The sequence below is a fragment of the Lynx rufus genome, unplaced genomic scaffold (genome assembly GCF_022079265.1).
Source record: "Lynx rufus isolate CCGP_SWC_20201006 ecotype Redwood Valley unplaced genomic scaffold, mLynRuf1.p SCAF_15, whole genome shotgun sequence".
Lineage (NCBI taxonomy): Eukaryota > Metazoa > Chordata > Mammalia > Carnivora > Felidae > Lynx > Lynx rufus.
The window spans coordinates 49,779,859-49,797,280 of NW_025814829.1; the positions used below are offsets into that span (position 1 = coordinate 49,779,859).

General features: G+C 39.4%; 1 protein-coding gene across 2 annotated transcripts in view; it reads left to right on the plus strand.

Moving 5' to 3' along the window:
- Nucleotides 1-9,835, plus strand: part of VAMP4 (vesicle associated membrane protein 4) — a 48,125-nt gene extending 38,290 nt beyond the window's left edge. For both annotated transcript variants that reach the window (XM_047077000.1, XM_047076999.1), the window contains 4 exons: nucleotides 3,305-3,405; nucleotides 4,342-4,421; nucleotides 7,315-7,366; nucleotides 9,112-9,835. In XM_047077000.1, coding sequence (XP_046932956.1) covers nucleotides 3,305-3,405; nucleotides 4,342-4,421; nucleotides 7,315-7,366; nucleotides 9,112-9,140 — 262 coding nt within the window. In that variant the 3' untranslated portion in view covers nucleotides 9,141-9,835. The remainder of the gene's footprint in view (nucleotides 1-3,304; nucleotides 3,406-4,341; nucleotides 4,422-7,314; nucleotides 7,367-9,111) is intronic.
- Nucleotides 9,836-17,422: the final 7,587 nt, after the last annotated feature.

The following is a 17,422-nucleotide window of genomic DNA, read 5'->3' on the forward strand; positions in this document are numbered from 1 at the left end:
CCTAGAACTTTCCCACCATCAACCACTTTCATTACTCTGCCCAATTCATACTTCTCCCCTCAAAACTCAGTACCAGGATCTCGACGCCACCTCTCTCTGATCCAGGCTGAATTCATCTAGGCTGCATGACTGGTACCATGGGCTTCCTTCCATTGTGGCACTTAACACATGGTAGTATAATCGTGGATACCAGTTTTCCCCAGTAGACTGTAATCTTTCTAAAGACTGGACTTAAAACCTTCACATTGGTGTCCTCAATAAATAGTATCATAATAATTCCTTAATAAATGTTTTTTGAATGAATGAGATATTTCATTCAGATCCGAAAATATTTGTTGAATGCCTACTGGGCGCATTTCACATGACCTAGGAAATAAAAGGACAAGTGGGACAATCTCTGCTTTGAAGGCATTTGAAGTGTAATGATGAGGATAGGATCAACATAAAATACAAATAGAACCCAGTACTGTAACTGCTGTGAAAATGTAAAAGGTAATTGCAAAATATGTTGTTGCTTGTTTTTAAAAAATTACCCTTTATATTAAAACAAATAGATAATTTTCTCTTCTATGGAAGTTGTGTTCTGGGCATGAGAACATCTTAAAATACAGAAACCCAATTGTGAGATTGTCCATTATTAAATAAGGGTTTTATAGTAGCTGGATTGAGTGTTATACCAGTGGATGGTGAACTTTATTTTGCTTTAGAATCGTGTAGTGTATTAAATGTCTGTAGGAGCCATCATCTGATCATGTGTAGGGCTGCAGCACATGTTGTCCATTCCTACCCTGCAGAACCGCCTTACTTTAGGCTATTGTCATCTCCTGCAAATGTTGAAAATAGCTACCTGGGTATTTCAAAACTAGTCGTTGATGAACAATAGCTGTGTTTCTGTTACAGTTGTCACAGTGAAATGGAGACCTCCAGGGGCGCCTGGGGGGCTCAGTCGGTTGAGCGTCCAAGTTTGGCTAAGGTCATGACCTCACAGTTCGTGAGTTAGAGCCCGACCTCAGGCTCTGTGCTGACAGCTCAGAGCCTGGAGCCTGCTTCGGATTCTGTGTCTCCCTGTCTCTCTGCCCCTCCCCCACTCATGTGCGCCCTTGCTCGCGCTCTCTCTCTCTCTCTCTCTCTCTGTCAAATATAAAAACATTTAAAAAAAAATGAAGACCTCCAGGTATACTGCCTCATTATATCTTCCTCAGGTAACTGGGTATGCTTTTGCAGGATTTATACTCAAATTGTTTGCTTATTCAACAAATGTTCATTGAATGGGTAATCTGCTCCGAGCACCGTAGCTGGTACTAGGGCTGCAAAAGTGAACAAGATAGGCACGTTTTCTGCATTCATCGAGCTTAGTGGGGGAAAGGCAGAAAATCGGTATGTACTTTCACTTAGTGTTAAATGCTCTAAATGGAGAAGTGGGATGGGGACCGGCTGTGTCACAGCTCTAAGAGTTAATGCAGTACGCTCCTTGCACATTTGAACTTAAGTTCCATGAGAGCCAGAATTGTCTGCTTTCTTCAGTACTGTCTTCTCAGTGCCTGAAACAATACGTAGTGGGCTCTCATTAATTATTGGATATATTAATTAGTTGCTTAAGTATTTGTGCTATTGTTCTTAGATAGGGTGAACATCTTTAGCTCTTTGTTTAGATGGTTAGGAATTGCAACAAGACATCTTAGGGATCCAGGGACTTGTTAGATCTTTTTGGGCAGAAGAGAGTTCTGCTTGTCCCAGCTTGGATCTGCTTCAGTCTAATATTCAGTAGAATCTGAGGCACAGAACTCTGGGGAGCTGTGGTGAACCCTGAGTCTGAGTGTGGATAGTCAGTGGGTATACCGTAAGAAGGAAGGACTGTCATCACACATAGCAATTGCTACTTGAATCTGAGACTACTCCTGAACCCACCTATGTCTAATGGGGCCTCCATTTTGATTTTAAAGCAAACTTTTTGAAGATACAGCTCTGTGATAGGGAAGAGATAGAACTCTTTTTTAAAAATTACACATCCATGCCTTACTCCTGACTCAATGGGTTAGTTTGAGGGGTAGTGTGGAATAGAGGACAGAGACAAGAGGTGTATTGTGAGTTTTTTTTAAAAACCTTACAATTGTGACATTGTGAAATTGTGATAATTGACACAGTTCTTTCTTCCCCAACTGGAAACAACAATTGCATATCCTTATATATGCCATATATATATATATATATATATGTATATACACACACACATATATACACACACACATACACACTATATAGTGTATGTACCTAGTATATATAAAGAGATATATAATCCAATGCATTTTAAACATATTTTGAGTTGTAAGAACCATGAGTTCATTTTATTTCTCCTTTTAAATATTTCACTGGTATGACAGTTTTAAGAAGTAATTTAAGGTAATTTTTGTGTAACAGAACAGAGGAAAACTAAACACTGTAAGTTACTTAATGCTTCTGTGTTTATGTACTTGAAGCTACTCTTGAGTGAGAGCAGGCAGCTGAGAACCAGTGAAGATGAATCCTGACACGGGGCTCGATCTCCCGACCCTGAGACCATGACCTGAGCCGAGAAATCAAGAGTCGGATGGATGCTCAACCGACTGAGCCATCCAGACACCCCAAAGATTAAATCTTTATTAGACAGTCTGAAATTTGGTTAGAACAGGCCCTCATCACCTGACATAAAGGAGGAAATTATATTTTCATTTTGAAAAACAGCAAAACAATTTTTCCTTTCTGCTCTTGGCCACTTCAAAACCTTTCCAGGTGTGCCAGTGTCTTAAACCCTGTTTGTTTATGAGAAAACTGATGAGCAGTGAATGGTTATAGCCCCTGATTATCAGTGTACATTTCCATTTTGGAAACTGAATATTTTCGTAAGCTGATAACATCCTAGGCAAACTCCTTTGTTAGCCTTAGTGTATAAAGACAGCAGAAGTACGTTATAGCTGTGTCTGTGATGCCCCAGTAGCCTGTTGAAAAGCAGATTAAACTGGATTAGAGTCAAGCTATTTGACTAAATTCTAAAATTACTGGACATTCTGGCAGTACATTTAATTTGCAGGAACAGGGCTAAAAAACAAACCATCTTTAAGTTAAATATTACTTTTACTTATCTTTAATTGCCTGGGTATTCAAGCCCACAAATGGAAGGACATTGCTATATAACCTTAAATGTTTTGAGTTGAATAATTGTCTGAGAACTTGCTATTTTCTATCATGGAAGTTTTCTAATGAAAGTTTCAGCAATTATAAAATTCTTAAAAGAAAAAATAATTTTTAAACCTTTCTTTTAAACTAGTGTTCAGAATCAGGTGGATGAAGTTATTGATGTCATGCAAGAAAATATTACAAAGGTAATTGAAAGAGGGGAGAGACTAGATGAACTACAGGACAAATCAGGTACAGCTACTTCATATATTTCTTGATATTGTTAATCTGTGTTTTGATAGTTTTTTTCTCCTCACATTCCTCTAGCCAAAGTTTAGGAATCTTGATTTAGGACAATGATATTTGGTCCTTAAGTTTGTGATTTTAGTACTTTAATTTTAGCTCCCTTTATTTGAATCATCTTACTGCATTATTTGTTTGGTTGAAGATGGAAATTTTTTAAATTTATTGTTGAATAGAGTAGAAATTTTTTTGCCTTATTATGTTGATATGCTTTGTGTTTCTCATACTCTCAGGGAGGAAGTCTAATCACTTATTTTCAACACTTATGTCAAATTTAATCTGATGTTTTTATCTTATGCTTTTTCTGGCGACTTAGCAACATTTCTTTACTGACAAACGTTAGTCTCTCTTGTAACAGTTGCTGTCACATGTTAGGTATTCAAATATTGTTTCAATGATGAATAGCTAAATACCTGATTAGTCCTGGACAGACTTGTCTAACCAAAAAACTTAACCACTTTTAAAATTCATTGTTTTCCTTCAAAGTCCGTCTCTTTTTGTATCTTCTAAGAATCTAACCTTCTCCACATGTAGATTTTTTTTCTATAGGTGTATCAAGTACTTGAATTTTTAAAGAGTATTTTCTTACCAGAACTCGTATGTTTATGTGAAAACATTGAGGGCCCTGGGAAGACTTCTCTTAATCTTACTGTAAAAATGGGCTGAGCAAACTGACCTGTACTTTTGTGCACTTTTTGTGCTCTTTCTTTTCTCCCAACACGGATTGCCAGTTTGTGGGTGGAGGAGAGGGAGGATGTTGTTTTCGTGCTTAAAAGGGAATGCATTTGCAGAAGTAGAAATTAATATTTTCTTGTCTTTGTGTGACTAGATAAAAGAATCCTGTTATGTCGTTTAATCCTTCTCTCCATCCTCTATGTGATATAGAAAGCTTATCGGATAATGCAACTGCTTTTAGCAACAGATCGAAACAACTTCGAAGGCAAATGTGGTGGCGTGGATGCAGAGTAAGTCAGAAGCTATTGGATAAGTGGCCCAGCATCTCAGGTGGTCTTCGAAGAATATAGGGCCTCTAGATTTGAAGCTCTGGGGGGAGGGCAGGGACCACCGCTGCCTTGCTTCTTCTGTCTCCTGAACTTGGGATGTGCTGGGAGTCAGTAAATATTTGTTGAATAATTGATAGCTTTGGGGACAGGAATACCTAAAGGAATCAAGCAGTTCCCAAAGGGATGTTTCCATGGATTTCGTCACAGAAAGTAACCCACATTTTATTAATGATCTAGCTTCTTGCGGACTTATTACCTTATAAGAAATATACATTTTTCATCTGATTTATTATTAGTACCTTTTTGGATCCACTTCTAGCATTATATAGAAATATTTAAAAGATGGAGTGGAAGCTAGAGAAAAAGAATTTTCTGTTGAGAAAAATAAAAGTAGTTTATATGTCAGAATCCATTATGACAAATGGGGCTTAAAAAAAAATCTCACTATCCTTTATTATTCCAGAGAAATAAGAAATAAAAGAGAAATGTTTAACAAGGGGAAAAAAAATGAAAGTACATATTAATATATTCTTAACAAAAATTTTATAGGAATGAATTTGTCTCTTAAATATGGCTGCTAATCATTGAACAGAAAATGCTTAAAATTTTATAGTGAATTTCATGTCACGCGAGCAGTTTTCTTTTTCCTCCCAATTCCACGCGTCATTTTTGGCTTTGTTGAAAATCTTAGACATAAACTCATTGTTTTTAATCTCTCACTTTCAAGTTTAGTGATAACTTTCTAAACTTGGCTTTGCCATATGCTAAGAATTTCTTCCCAGGGTTGTTGTGGAGTTACTTATTTTTGTCTACCTGTTAGGTCATCTTACTTTCACAAATAGAACTGAGGAAGGGAACATGTTTCATTGTTCCCCTTGTCTGGAATTTTAATTTTGTTGTCAATTAGTATCCTTTGAAGAATAAATTTTCCATTTTCTTGTAAGTTTTCCATTTTTATGGAAATTCTCTGTTCTATAACCTGGTTTGGAAGAGCAAAGGGTCCACGAGCCACTCACTTTCCCCATACGTACACAGGACCCATTTGTGTAGCCACAGAAAGATGATCGTAATGTGCATTGGGACTAGCTTTTTTTAGCCATATCTAAATATCTAAATTGTGGTTTTGTACTTACTGGATTTCAGATCAGAAGATCAGAGGAACAGTATGCTTTTAAGGAGAAAAATGAAATTATATTTTTAAATTCTATTTCTGAATGGTCCCTGTGTCACTGCCATTTTCTCGATTAACTTTAGGAAAGGCTGAGAAAAGGGATATGGGGACAGAGCACAGATCAGAGGTTGCCAATGGCTCAGGGCAGGGAGGTGGATACTGACTATAACTGGGTATGAGGGAATTTTGGAGTGGTGGAAATACCTTATGTTTGACTGGTGGTGGTGGCTGACAACTATATCTTTGTCAAAACCCATCAGAATGAACTTTAAAGGGTGAATTTTATTCTAGAGAAAGTGTATTTCATTAAATCTGACTTTAAAAATAAGTGAACAAAATTAGTCCAACAAGTGGGGAGGGAGAATTTCTACATCTTTTGGTTATCATAATGTTAATAGGCACCTGGTGTCCAAATTGCAGAGCTTCCATGGCTTCTCTTGGTCACTCTGCTTTTCTCATAAATGTAATGCTACTAAAATGTTACCAGAAACATGTTTCAGGAACATAACAATAGCTACTTCTTGTTGCTATTTCTGATACTCCTAATGTTTCATGTGTTTATAGTAGCTGGGCATCTTTTTTTTTTTATTAATGAACCATCTTTAATCAACTATCTGAGAAAGTTTGATGAAAACAAGACCTTCATTTGAATTCATCAGGAAAATCAAACCAATTTATAGCTTATGCATGTTAGGATTAAATGAGGAATGTGACCATTTTATAGAGAAGTGACCTGAAAATATTAAGCAGCTGACTGTGGACCAATCTTAAGAGGTTTCTGCTCTTGCTAATGAATTTGGATGTAAATTAAAAATAAAAATTTTCTGCTCTCAACTGAGAAACTGGCACACAGAGTGCCCTTAGGCAAGCCATTTATTAAATGAGGTTATTCATGAAGAACTGAAATTATATTCCTCAGAATGGAAACAAAAAATGCCAAGAAGAGAGTAAGGGAACAAAGACCAACAGAATTCTCATATACTTTGAGTATAAGTGTCATAAAAAATGCTGCTTTGAAAAAAAAAAAAATTAAAAAAAAAAAAGGGGGCGCCTGGGTGGCGCAGTCGGTTAAGCGTCCGACTTCAGCCAGGTCACGATCTCGCGGTCCGTGAGTTCGAGCCCCGCGTCAGGCTCTGGGCTGATGGCTCAGAGCCTGGAGCCTGTTTCCGATTCTGTGTCTCCCTCTCTCTCTGCCCCTCCCCCGTTCATGCTCTGTCTCTCTCTGTCCCAAAAATAAATAAACGTTGAAAAAAAAATTAAAAAAAAAATGCTGCTTTGTATATAGTGAATCAGTTGTATTAAATGCCTTTGTTATTCACCATATCCTGACACTTTTGAACAGAGTTGCTAAAATTCATACTTTTCCTGGTCTCTGTTAGAAAGAAGCATGAGAAATCATAGACAAATGTTCAGGCTCTTGAGGGCTTTGATTGTTAACTGTTTGCTGTACAGTAAGTACAGCCTTGGACAAAATCCAGTCAAGCAAAACGCTTGAATTTGGGAACTCTGATTATTTACAAAAAGATGCAAATAGCCAGCAAGTTCACATGAGAAAAAATGTGAAAAGCTTTCAAGGATTGACGCTGTTCATTGATGAGTTAGTATCATAAATAGCACTACAGATAATCTTGACTTTATTAACCAAACATTAATATCTATCTTATGCCTTTTTGTGTGTTGTAGATAAAAGCCATCATGGCTTTGGTTGCTGTTACCCTTTTGCTAGTGATTATCAGTAAGTATTTACTGGACTAGTAATTTTGTGGGGGGCATTATTTGTTTTAGAGTTCATTTTAATTTCCCTTTTAACTTATTTTCAGTTGACCCAGTATGACTAATGTCAGGCTTGAGTAGTGACTTCTGACCCAAGTCAGGACCTCTTAACCTAGGATCTGTAGCTCTGACAATGTTTGTAAATTGTATGTAAAGTTTTGCATTTTGGCATATGTACATTTTTATGGGAGAGAATCTATATCTTTTATCAGATTCTCAAAGAGAACTTTCTACCCCCCACCCCCACCCACAAATACAGGGCTAAGCTCTTTGTTTGAGGCCAGATATGGCTACTCTTACACCCATTTTCTATTACTAACTTTAGGTATGGAAGCTTGTATTTTGTACTATGTTTGGAAGACAAATCCAGATAAATTTTCACCATATGATAGTTTTTTGTTTTGTTGCTTTTTGTTTTCAGGCGTTTAAGCATTAGTCTTCTCCTTTCCTTTGTATTCTTATTAAAGTCGGGTCATTTTTATTATCTCTTTTTCTCCAAAGCCTCTTTACCTATGTTTACAGGGATTTTTATGAAGATTTAGAAAGGGTCTCAAAATAACCACTTGAAAAATTCCATGGTGGGGCGCCTGGGTGGCGCAGTCGGTTAAGCGTCCGACTTCAGCCAGGTCACGATCTCGCGGTCCGTGAGTTCGAGCCCCGCGTCGGACTCTGGGCTGACGGCTCAGAGCCTGGAGCCTGTTTCCGATTCTGTGTCTCCCTCTCTCTCTGCCCCTCCCCCGTTCATGCTCTGTCTCTCTCTGTCCCCAAAATAAATAAATGTTGAAAAAAAAAAAAATTAAAAAAAAAAAATGCACATGTCCCTTGACCCAACAATTCCCGTTGGGAATTTAAAAAAAAAAAAAGAAAAAAGAAAAATTCCATGGTGATACCCTTTTTAAACAGAACAGTTTGTCCCAAAGAAATATTGCTGATCCTCGTTATTCGTGGATTCTGTGTTTGGGAATTCACCCACTGGGTGACACTGATTGGTAAACCAGAAATCAGTATTGAGGTGCTTTCCCAGTCATTGGCAGCCGTGTTGAGAGCAGAGAAAAATTTGAGGCTTCTGACATGCACGTTCCCAGCTGATGTCCAGTGAGGCCATGTGGTCTGCCTTTCTAGTTTCAGCTCATAAAATAAGTATTTAGTGCCACATTTCTCACATTTTTGTGCATCTTGTTGATTTCACTGTTCAAAGTGGCCCCCAAGTGTAGTGCCGAAGTGCTGTCCAGCCTCAGGAAGGCTGTGATGTACCCTATAGAAAATACATGTGTTAGATAATACATTAGTTGGTAGAGCATATGACTCTTAGTCTTGGGGTTGTAAGTGTGAGCCCCACATTGGGTGTGGAAATTACTTAAAAATAAAATCATTTAAAAAAAATGCCAGGGGTGCCAGTCGGTTAAGCATCCGACTCTTGATTTCGGCTGAGGTCATGATCTCAGGGTCGGGAGATCAAGCCTCTCTAAATAAATAAATAAATAAATAAATAAATTTTTTAAATGGCCAATGTTAGACATTTACTTTGTTTTATGATGTTTTTGCTTATTTATTCTCATTTGTTACCTTTCATCTCAGATCATCTCGAGTTTTCTTCTTCATTGCCTATTTCCAGAAGTGGACACAGCTACATTTAGGAGCACTATTGTTAACATAGCATGTGAATCTGATTTTGATATGTTCCTTTCCCATTTCTTTCTTTTGCAGTTCTTATAGTCATGAAATACCGTACTTGATTTGGTGACAGAGATCTTCATTACGCAAGATCTGGGACAACAATAATAAAAGATTGCTGCATAATTTAAATGAAACCCATGTATATAACTTTCAAAACTTCTTTTTCAAGAAACTAAGAGGCAAGTATCACTTCAAATTGGAGCATTGAGAATGTCCAGTTATCTTCTTCCCTTCTAACAAAATGTGTCTTTAAAAATTATGTTTAAGGCAAAGATAGCCAGCCTCTATTTTGCCATATTCCAAGGATCTAATTTGAAACCGGATACTTGCCAGTTTATTGTTTGTATACATAATTAAACAGTGATGACGATACTGCAGACTGTTAGTAGAAGGACCTGCATTATCGCATCGACCTGGGGTCAGACCGGGAGTCCAGAAAGAAGCCCATGGAGAGCACCAGATCATTGTGCTAAGACACGCACCGTCGTTCCATCGGTATTTGCAAGATTCTTCACACGTTACAGTTGCTTTGCGAGCAATTTCCACGTTTATGGGCGTAACAAAAGCTAAATGTTGTAAATGTTGCTGCCTTCAGCTATAACTAAAACATTCCAGTAAACCTATTTTTGACTGTATAAGGGAATGTGTAGTAATTTTTTGGCATTTGGATTATGGAACTGGAAAATTTAAACAATATGAAAAGCATAGTATGGCACCATAAAACTGGAGATAATAAAATTCTTGGAGAACATCATTGGAGTGTTTGAACATGAATGGCATGGTTCAGTCTGTTTCCAGTTAGCCTGCAATAAGGAGGGACAATCCTGATGTGAGTAAATGAAATCCACAGGTAACTTATTCCTTAATTTTGTTTTCTTTGATAGCTTCCCTCTTTAGTCCTTCTGCCAGAAGTGCTAAAAGTAGCAAAATCGTCTTAGAATTTGCTACTTTTGCATTCCTGATCATCCCCTGAGAGATGCATGTTGTACAATCAAGTGTCAAATTAGCCACCAGTAATGATTATAAAAAGCCAGGAGAGAGTTATCTATCAGTCACTAACCTAATAGCTAGAGTCATCATTAATCTAAGACTGTTTTTACAGCACTAAACTGTATTGTTAACTTTAAAATGTGCCAACAAGTCAAAGTGAAAATACATAGTTCTCTATCAGGGAGGAAGCTTTATCATAACATTAGAGGTTCTGCAGACACTGGTGCACATGGATATGTTGACTGTATGTATGTAACAATCTGAGATAGGGTTAATAGAAGAAGCAGTATTTAGGAAAGAAAAATGGTCCTGTGTAGGTTTTATTTCTGTGGTCATTTTAATTCAGGATGTATGAAACACAGAATCTGTTTTTGTTTTAATTCTATAGGCTCAGTACTAAGAGGCAAAATGTTCTGTTTAAATGGAAAGAAATATGAAGGGAGGAAGCATATTAGGAGATACTCAAGGGGCACCCGAGTGGCTCAGTCGGTTAAGCGTCCGACTCGATTTCAGCTCGGTCCTGATCTCACAGTCATGAGATGGAGCCCCGCATTGGGCTCTGCACTCACATCACAGAGCCTGCTTGGGATCCTCTCTCTCTCTGTCCCTTTTTTGCACACACACTCTCTTTCTCACAAAATAAACACTAAGACAACGACAACAAAAAAGAGATACTCAAGACACCTACAAGTTACAAAGATGTAAATATAATCACTAAATTTTATAGTCCAGTAAGAATATTTTAAAAAAGGTAAAAGTCTTACATACTATAGGGTACTGTCACTGGTCTCTCTTTGTAAATGTCAGTTAATGTAAATAACATAAATACTAAATCCTTTAATAAAATAGGGGATATCCAGGAAAATGAGCATCTTAGAATTTTAGTAGCTAATATAGTTCAGGAATGGAAATGTTTTAACAGAGTGGACAGAATCATTCCTAACATATGTATGTGTCTCTTTGGGATTGGAACTAGATTCATCAGTGGTTAATTTTCCATTGGTAGGTGTAGAAATCTGGTTTCTATGTGATTATTTCTCAAAAAGAATCCACATCTCCAGTGTTTTCTTTTAATAAAGTATGCCACTCTTAAATATAAAAAATAAAATTATAAAACTATTTTAAAAAATTTTAACCTTAGAGGATTTATGTAATAGCGTATATATTAATTCTCTATGTATTTAAATATGTTGCTGCCGAAAATACTGGTGGCAGGTGTGTCGCTCTCCATACTAGTGGTGGCCTGGTTCACAGTTTACCATTTTGTCTTCCTTGGTCCTGATTAATCCTGAGACTCTGAAAATAGCTGGCATGTTTATGACTTTATTGTGGTAATCTTAGACACGTGAGCCTTTTTAAAATCAAAAACAGAAGAGAAATATGTTGTTCAAATTGATGCCAGACCTGCCTGCCTTTCTTCCCTTAATCATTCTTTTTCTCATTCAGCTCAGATCATCCTGCACTTGAAAAATGCAGTTTTACCACTATCAAAACTATCATTATTTAACAGCAGCAAAAATCAACAGAAAAATTCAGGTAGCTTAATAAATACTAGTTGATACCTAGTGAAATCAGGTCATTATTTTTATAATGCCTGAATCATACCCTTATGATTTACGTGTAATTAGCAAAGTCTATCGCCCAGAAGCAATTTCGTGATTGTAATACTGATTAACTCCCTCTGATTATAACCCAGTGTTACCTGTGGTCTTTGGCTTCTCTATACTGATAAAGCTCACTGCAAGTTGCACTTAGAGTTCATGAACTTGGGGGTTCCTTGATGAGAAGAAAGTTGAATATTGGAAATGGAACATTACCTAAAATGGAAGAATAATTAGCATACATCAGATATAGAAATACATTGTGTTAGCTCTCCTGTGGACCACTTATTACATTCTTACTGTACAATCACTCTGCATTAGAAAATCATTTTTATAGCAAAAATTGACATCTTTCAATTCTGTATAGCATACGGATTTCCTGAAAATTATACTTGTATAGATTAAGGAAGCCAGAATAAAAAGAAATAGAAATTTCTCACTGTCAGTACACTCTTCAACATGGTTGATGCTTTGTCAGTGTTGTTGCCCACACTTAGCTCTACATCTGTATGTGTATACACTGATTAGAAGATATGCACAAAATAGGGGTGCCTGGGTGGCTTAGTCTGTTAAACGTCCGACTTCGGCTCAGGTCCTGATCGCACAGTTCATGAGTTTGAGACCCACGTCGGGCTCTGTGCTGACAGCTCGAGCCTGGAGCCTGCTTTGGAGTCTGTGTCTCCCTCTCTCTCTGCCCCTCCCCCACTCGTGCTCTGTCTCTCTCAAAAATAACCACTATTTTTTTAAGAAAGATATTCAGGAAATAGCTTTTCATGTTGAGAAGGGATGCCGTTAGAAGCGGTCCTTAATTGTATGGAGTCAGAGTATCACTAGGTCAGGGAGAGCTACCTGCTGTTTTACTAGTCTAATTTTGTGTTTTGACATGGAGATGTGATTGAAGTCCATTTTTCTGCGAGTGTGGAGTAAGGGCAAAGTCAGTCCAAAAGCATTTATACATTTGTTGTAGAATGCATTGCATGCTTCTATTTGTGCAGGAAATTGTCACAAAGCAATGTAAAGACAGTCCTGTGGAGCTGAGATACTGTCTCAATCTGTCCACTGCTGTTTTCATGTTGTAGGCAAATGGAACCACGCTTTGGACTGATGTAGGGCTTGGGCCATCTTTTTAAGTTTGATTTGGTCTTAACTCTTTTTCTGAAAATCAAATAGAATAAGGGATGGGGACACAAACTCTTTGGTTCCTGTTATTAGAAGAAACTGCTTAGAACAAGGCAGTAGGAATTGAAAGCATGACCGACCCATCTAAAGTGGGTAAATGTCGTGCTCGCTTCGGCAGCACATATACTAAAGTGGGTAAATGTAAGCTTGTGAGAGCACAGATGATAACCATATTTCTGTGTCTCCATGGCACCCAGCACAATGCTGTGTACATGGCAGTTTCTAGATCGTATGCCTAGGAAGTCACAAAGACACCAGTGTGCTAGTGAGAGTCAGCTCCTGTAGCCCTCACTATAGAGAGGACATGACTCGCATAATAGTGGCCTTTGGACTTACCAGGAAATATTAGTGCTCTTTGATAATAATTGGGTATAGAAAAATTCCAGTTTTATGGTATTCCATCAGGTTTTCATTTGAAGAAGTCTTAATGATTAGATTTCAAGGCTACAAAGTAAATTGCGTATCAAAAATGTTAGTAAAATGTTAAAAATCAACCCAAAAGAAAATTCAACCACTTGATTTTTATGCTTTGGGTATGTGTCATTGTTTGAAATTCCACCCTCTTATTTACCCATTTTGATAAGTGCCTTTGATGTTTTAAGATGTATGGTGGAGATGAGCAAATGTAAATGCCATGTGCCCTGGTCTCTAGCTTCTGAGTTCTTCCTCACCATTCTCACCAATGTTACACAGTTTAGGACATTGTGTTCATATCAGATCTGTATTTGTAGCCCCTCCATAGTAAACAATAAACTATTTCGTAGAAAACAAAATTAAGCACTTTGGCTTATTCAGTATGTGTTACTTGTTGCCTTACCTTCAAAGCATTTAAAATAACATCTGACTGATCACCCTGATTTAACGCATCCCAGCTTTCCAACAGAGTACCTGGAGGGGAAAACGAGAGACAAAGTGTTCTCTAAAAACCACGCCCAATGCACAACCTACCGATGGAGTCCAGGAGGAATTTCTCCATGTAAAATCACAGAGTCTCGGGGCGCCTGGGTGGCGCAGTCGGTTGGGCGTCCGACTTCAGCCAGGTCACGATCTCGCGGTCCGTGAGTTCGAGCCCCGCGTCCGGCTCTGGGCTGATGGCTCAGAGCCTGGAGCCTGTTTCCGATTCTGCGTCTCCCTCTCTCTCTGCCCCTCCCCCGTTCATGCTCTGTCTCTCTGTGTCCCCAAAAAATAAATGTTGAAAAAAAAAAAATTAAAAAAAAAAAATCACAGAGTCTCAGCTGTGGTGGAATACTCACGATGTACCTCCGTTACGTCTACTTGGAAGAGAGGATGGAGGAGAAATTTCTCTCAGACGTAAATGTCCCGGTCAGAAACCCTGAGGTATCCCTCAGCCGGCCGGTCTCTAAAAGTAGAAACAACCAGAGTATTGTTCATTCTCTTCACCTCCCTCCACCTACACACTAAATTTACTCTTTTTAATATTCCAAAACTGTGTGGGAGGGGGGTGATATTTGGGGGCACGTTGTGCCCGGATATCTATAGTCTCCACAAGTAAAGTGCCGTAGTTAGGGAGCCGGGGAGCACCCTGGCAAGTGCATTCTGAAAATGACAGTATTTAATACACTTCAGTCAATGTGTGAGAGAACCAGTCAGGAAGGTCGTATCGGAGGACCTGAATCCAACAGCCACACTTCCAAAATGCCTATTAAGTGCTAGAAAGCACTGTGGAGCAGGTGAACATCGGCCTGCTCTTCAGCTGCTGGTATAGGAAGGGTTCCGACTAGTAGCCAACTGAGCGGGGCCACGGGCAGTGCGCTTACCCATGTGCTGAGTGAGGGGACTAGCTGTTAACTGAGGAGTCTTCCAAGATGCATGCAGGGTCTGCGAGCACAATGCAACAAGGGACAGGGACAGGGTGTCCTCTTGGACCCTCCCCAGCAACATACAAATCGGCTGTTGCTTCTTCCTTCTTAAAAACCCCAACCAGCTCTTCTCCCCACTGCCCCTGTCAGCTTCCACCTCGTCCCTTTGCTCCGCTTTCTGGCAACGGTCTTTGGGAGAATTCGCCCATATTTGCTGTGGTTCTTCACTCATTCTCTTGAACAGGACAGCTGAGCGTCTGCTTCCACCCGCCACCAAACTTATTCTTGTCAGAGCCATCATGACCTCTGCACTGCTGGACCCAGCAATTGCACTACTAGGCATTTATCCAAAGGATACAGGTATGCTGTTTCAAAGGGACACATGCACCCCAAATGTTACGGCAGCACTATTGACAATAGCCGAAGTATGGAAAGAGCCCAAATGTCCAACGATAGATGAATGAATAAAGATGTAGTGTGTGTTTATGTGTATACACACACACACACACACACACACAATGGAATATTGGCAATCAAAAAAGTATGAGAAGGAGAGAAAGGCTCTTGAATGCCATTACCCACTTTCTGCATTGGAAGCAAGGTCTGGTTCTAATGGAAAGAGTGGCCTCTGGGGCTGTCAACACCCCTGCTGTTGTAGCTGTGCTGATTTGGACACAAGCTCAGAATTCCACTGGGCCCAGGATACAAACAGTGATGAGGGATCGTAAGGCAGGCTGAGGGCAAAGCACAAGCTAACAACCCCACCCCCACCATCACCACCACTGGGAGATTATTATGACACCCCTCAGGCACTCCTGGCTGCCCAACAAAGGAAAGGGGAAAACAAAGGGTTAACTGATAGAGATCACAGTCATGCAGGACCTGTGTCTCCATCAGTTTATAAATGTCTTAGTAAATTACAAGAAAAAAGGTAATCTTACCAATAGTCTAATCTCCAGAAACCTATAGACTCAGTTGCCTGGAGCCCTGCTATCACTCTCCTCTCCATAGTGATGTGGGGAACAAAGACAAGAAGGAAATGGTAGGCAAAATTAACTTTCCTTATAACCTGCTGCCCACTGACAAATAGTTGAGGCAAATACAGAGTATAAGGTTTCTCCAGGAACTCCTTACTGCCTTAATGTTAATGCCTTACTAGAGAAAAAACAACCTTAGCTTGACAACAGCCAGGCCCCCAGTATCTTAGGAGTCCTCTTTAGCATATCAAAGTCCTTCTGGAGGCCTCCCTTTTGCCTCTACCTCCCCCAACTCCATAGTATAAACCAGTCACTCCTCACAACCCCAGTGCAGTTCTTTCTGCCCACGAGTCCTGTCCCCATGCTTTAATAAAATCACCTCTTTGCACCAAAGACGGCTCAACAATTATTTCCTGGTCATCAGCTCTGGACCCCCTCACTCCGCAACCCCATCAATGGGAGTTCAGGGAGACTCAAAGCAAGTGCAGGTGGAAGTGCTGTGGAAGCCAGGTAGCAGTACCAGTCATGAATGCTGTATGCAAGTGCATGGCAAGGCGTGGAGATCCACGCATGCCCATTTGGACTTCACTTACAAGCACAAGTTCGAAGATAATTAAGGATTTCAAGACAGTGACAGAGCTTTTAACCAAGTGTAGCGCCCTTCTGAGAGCACATGGTGTGACAGCATGTGTCACGTGTGAGAAATAAGCCCACCAACCCAATCAAAGGAGGGACACAGCGATTTGGAGTACAGTGAAGTGAAGCTTTGATCAATGTTGTTGCAAGAGCAGATGTCTGATCGATAGAACAGAATAGAGAACCCAGAAATGGACCCACAAACGTAGGGCCAACTAATCTTGGACAAAGCAGGAAAGAATATCCAATGGAATAAAGACAGTCTCTTCGGCAAGTGGTGCTGGGAAAACTGGACAGCGACATGCAGAAGAATGAACCTGGACCACTTTCTCACACCAGACACAAAAATAAACTCAACATGGATGGAAGACCTAAACATAAGACAGGACACCATCAACATCCTCGAGGAGAAAGCAGGCAAAAACCTCTCTGACCTTGCCCGCAGCAACTTCTTACTCAACACGTCTCCAGAGGCAAGGGAAACAAAAGCAAAAATGAACTACTGGGACCTCATCAAAATAAAAGCCTTCTGCACAGCGAAGGAAACAATCAGCAAAACTAAAAGGCAACCGACAGAACGGGAGAAGATATTTGCAAATGACATATCAGATAAAGGGTTAGTATCCAAAAATCTATAAAGAATTTATCAAACTCAACACCCAAAAAACAATCCAGTGAAGAAATGGGCAAAAGACATGAATAGACACTTCTCCAAAGAAGACATCCAGATGGCCAACCGACACATGAAAAAATGCTCCACATCACTCAGCATCAGGGAAATACAAATCAAAACTACAATGAGATACCACCTTACACCTGTCGGAATGGCTAACATTAACAACTCAGGCAACAACAGATGTCAGCGAGATGCAGACAAAGAGGATCTTTTGCATTGCTGGCAGGAATGCAAACTGGTGCAGCCACTCTGGAAAACAGTATGGAGGTGCCTCAAAAACTAAAAGTAGAACTACCCTACGACCCAGCAATTGCACTACTTGTATTTATCCAAGGGATATAGGTGTGCTATTTTGAAGGGGCACACGCATCCCCATGTTTATAGCAGCACTATCAACAATAGCCAAATATGGAAAGAACCCAAATGTCCACTGATGGATGAATGGGTAAAGAAGATGTGATA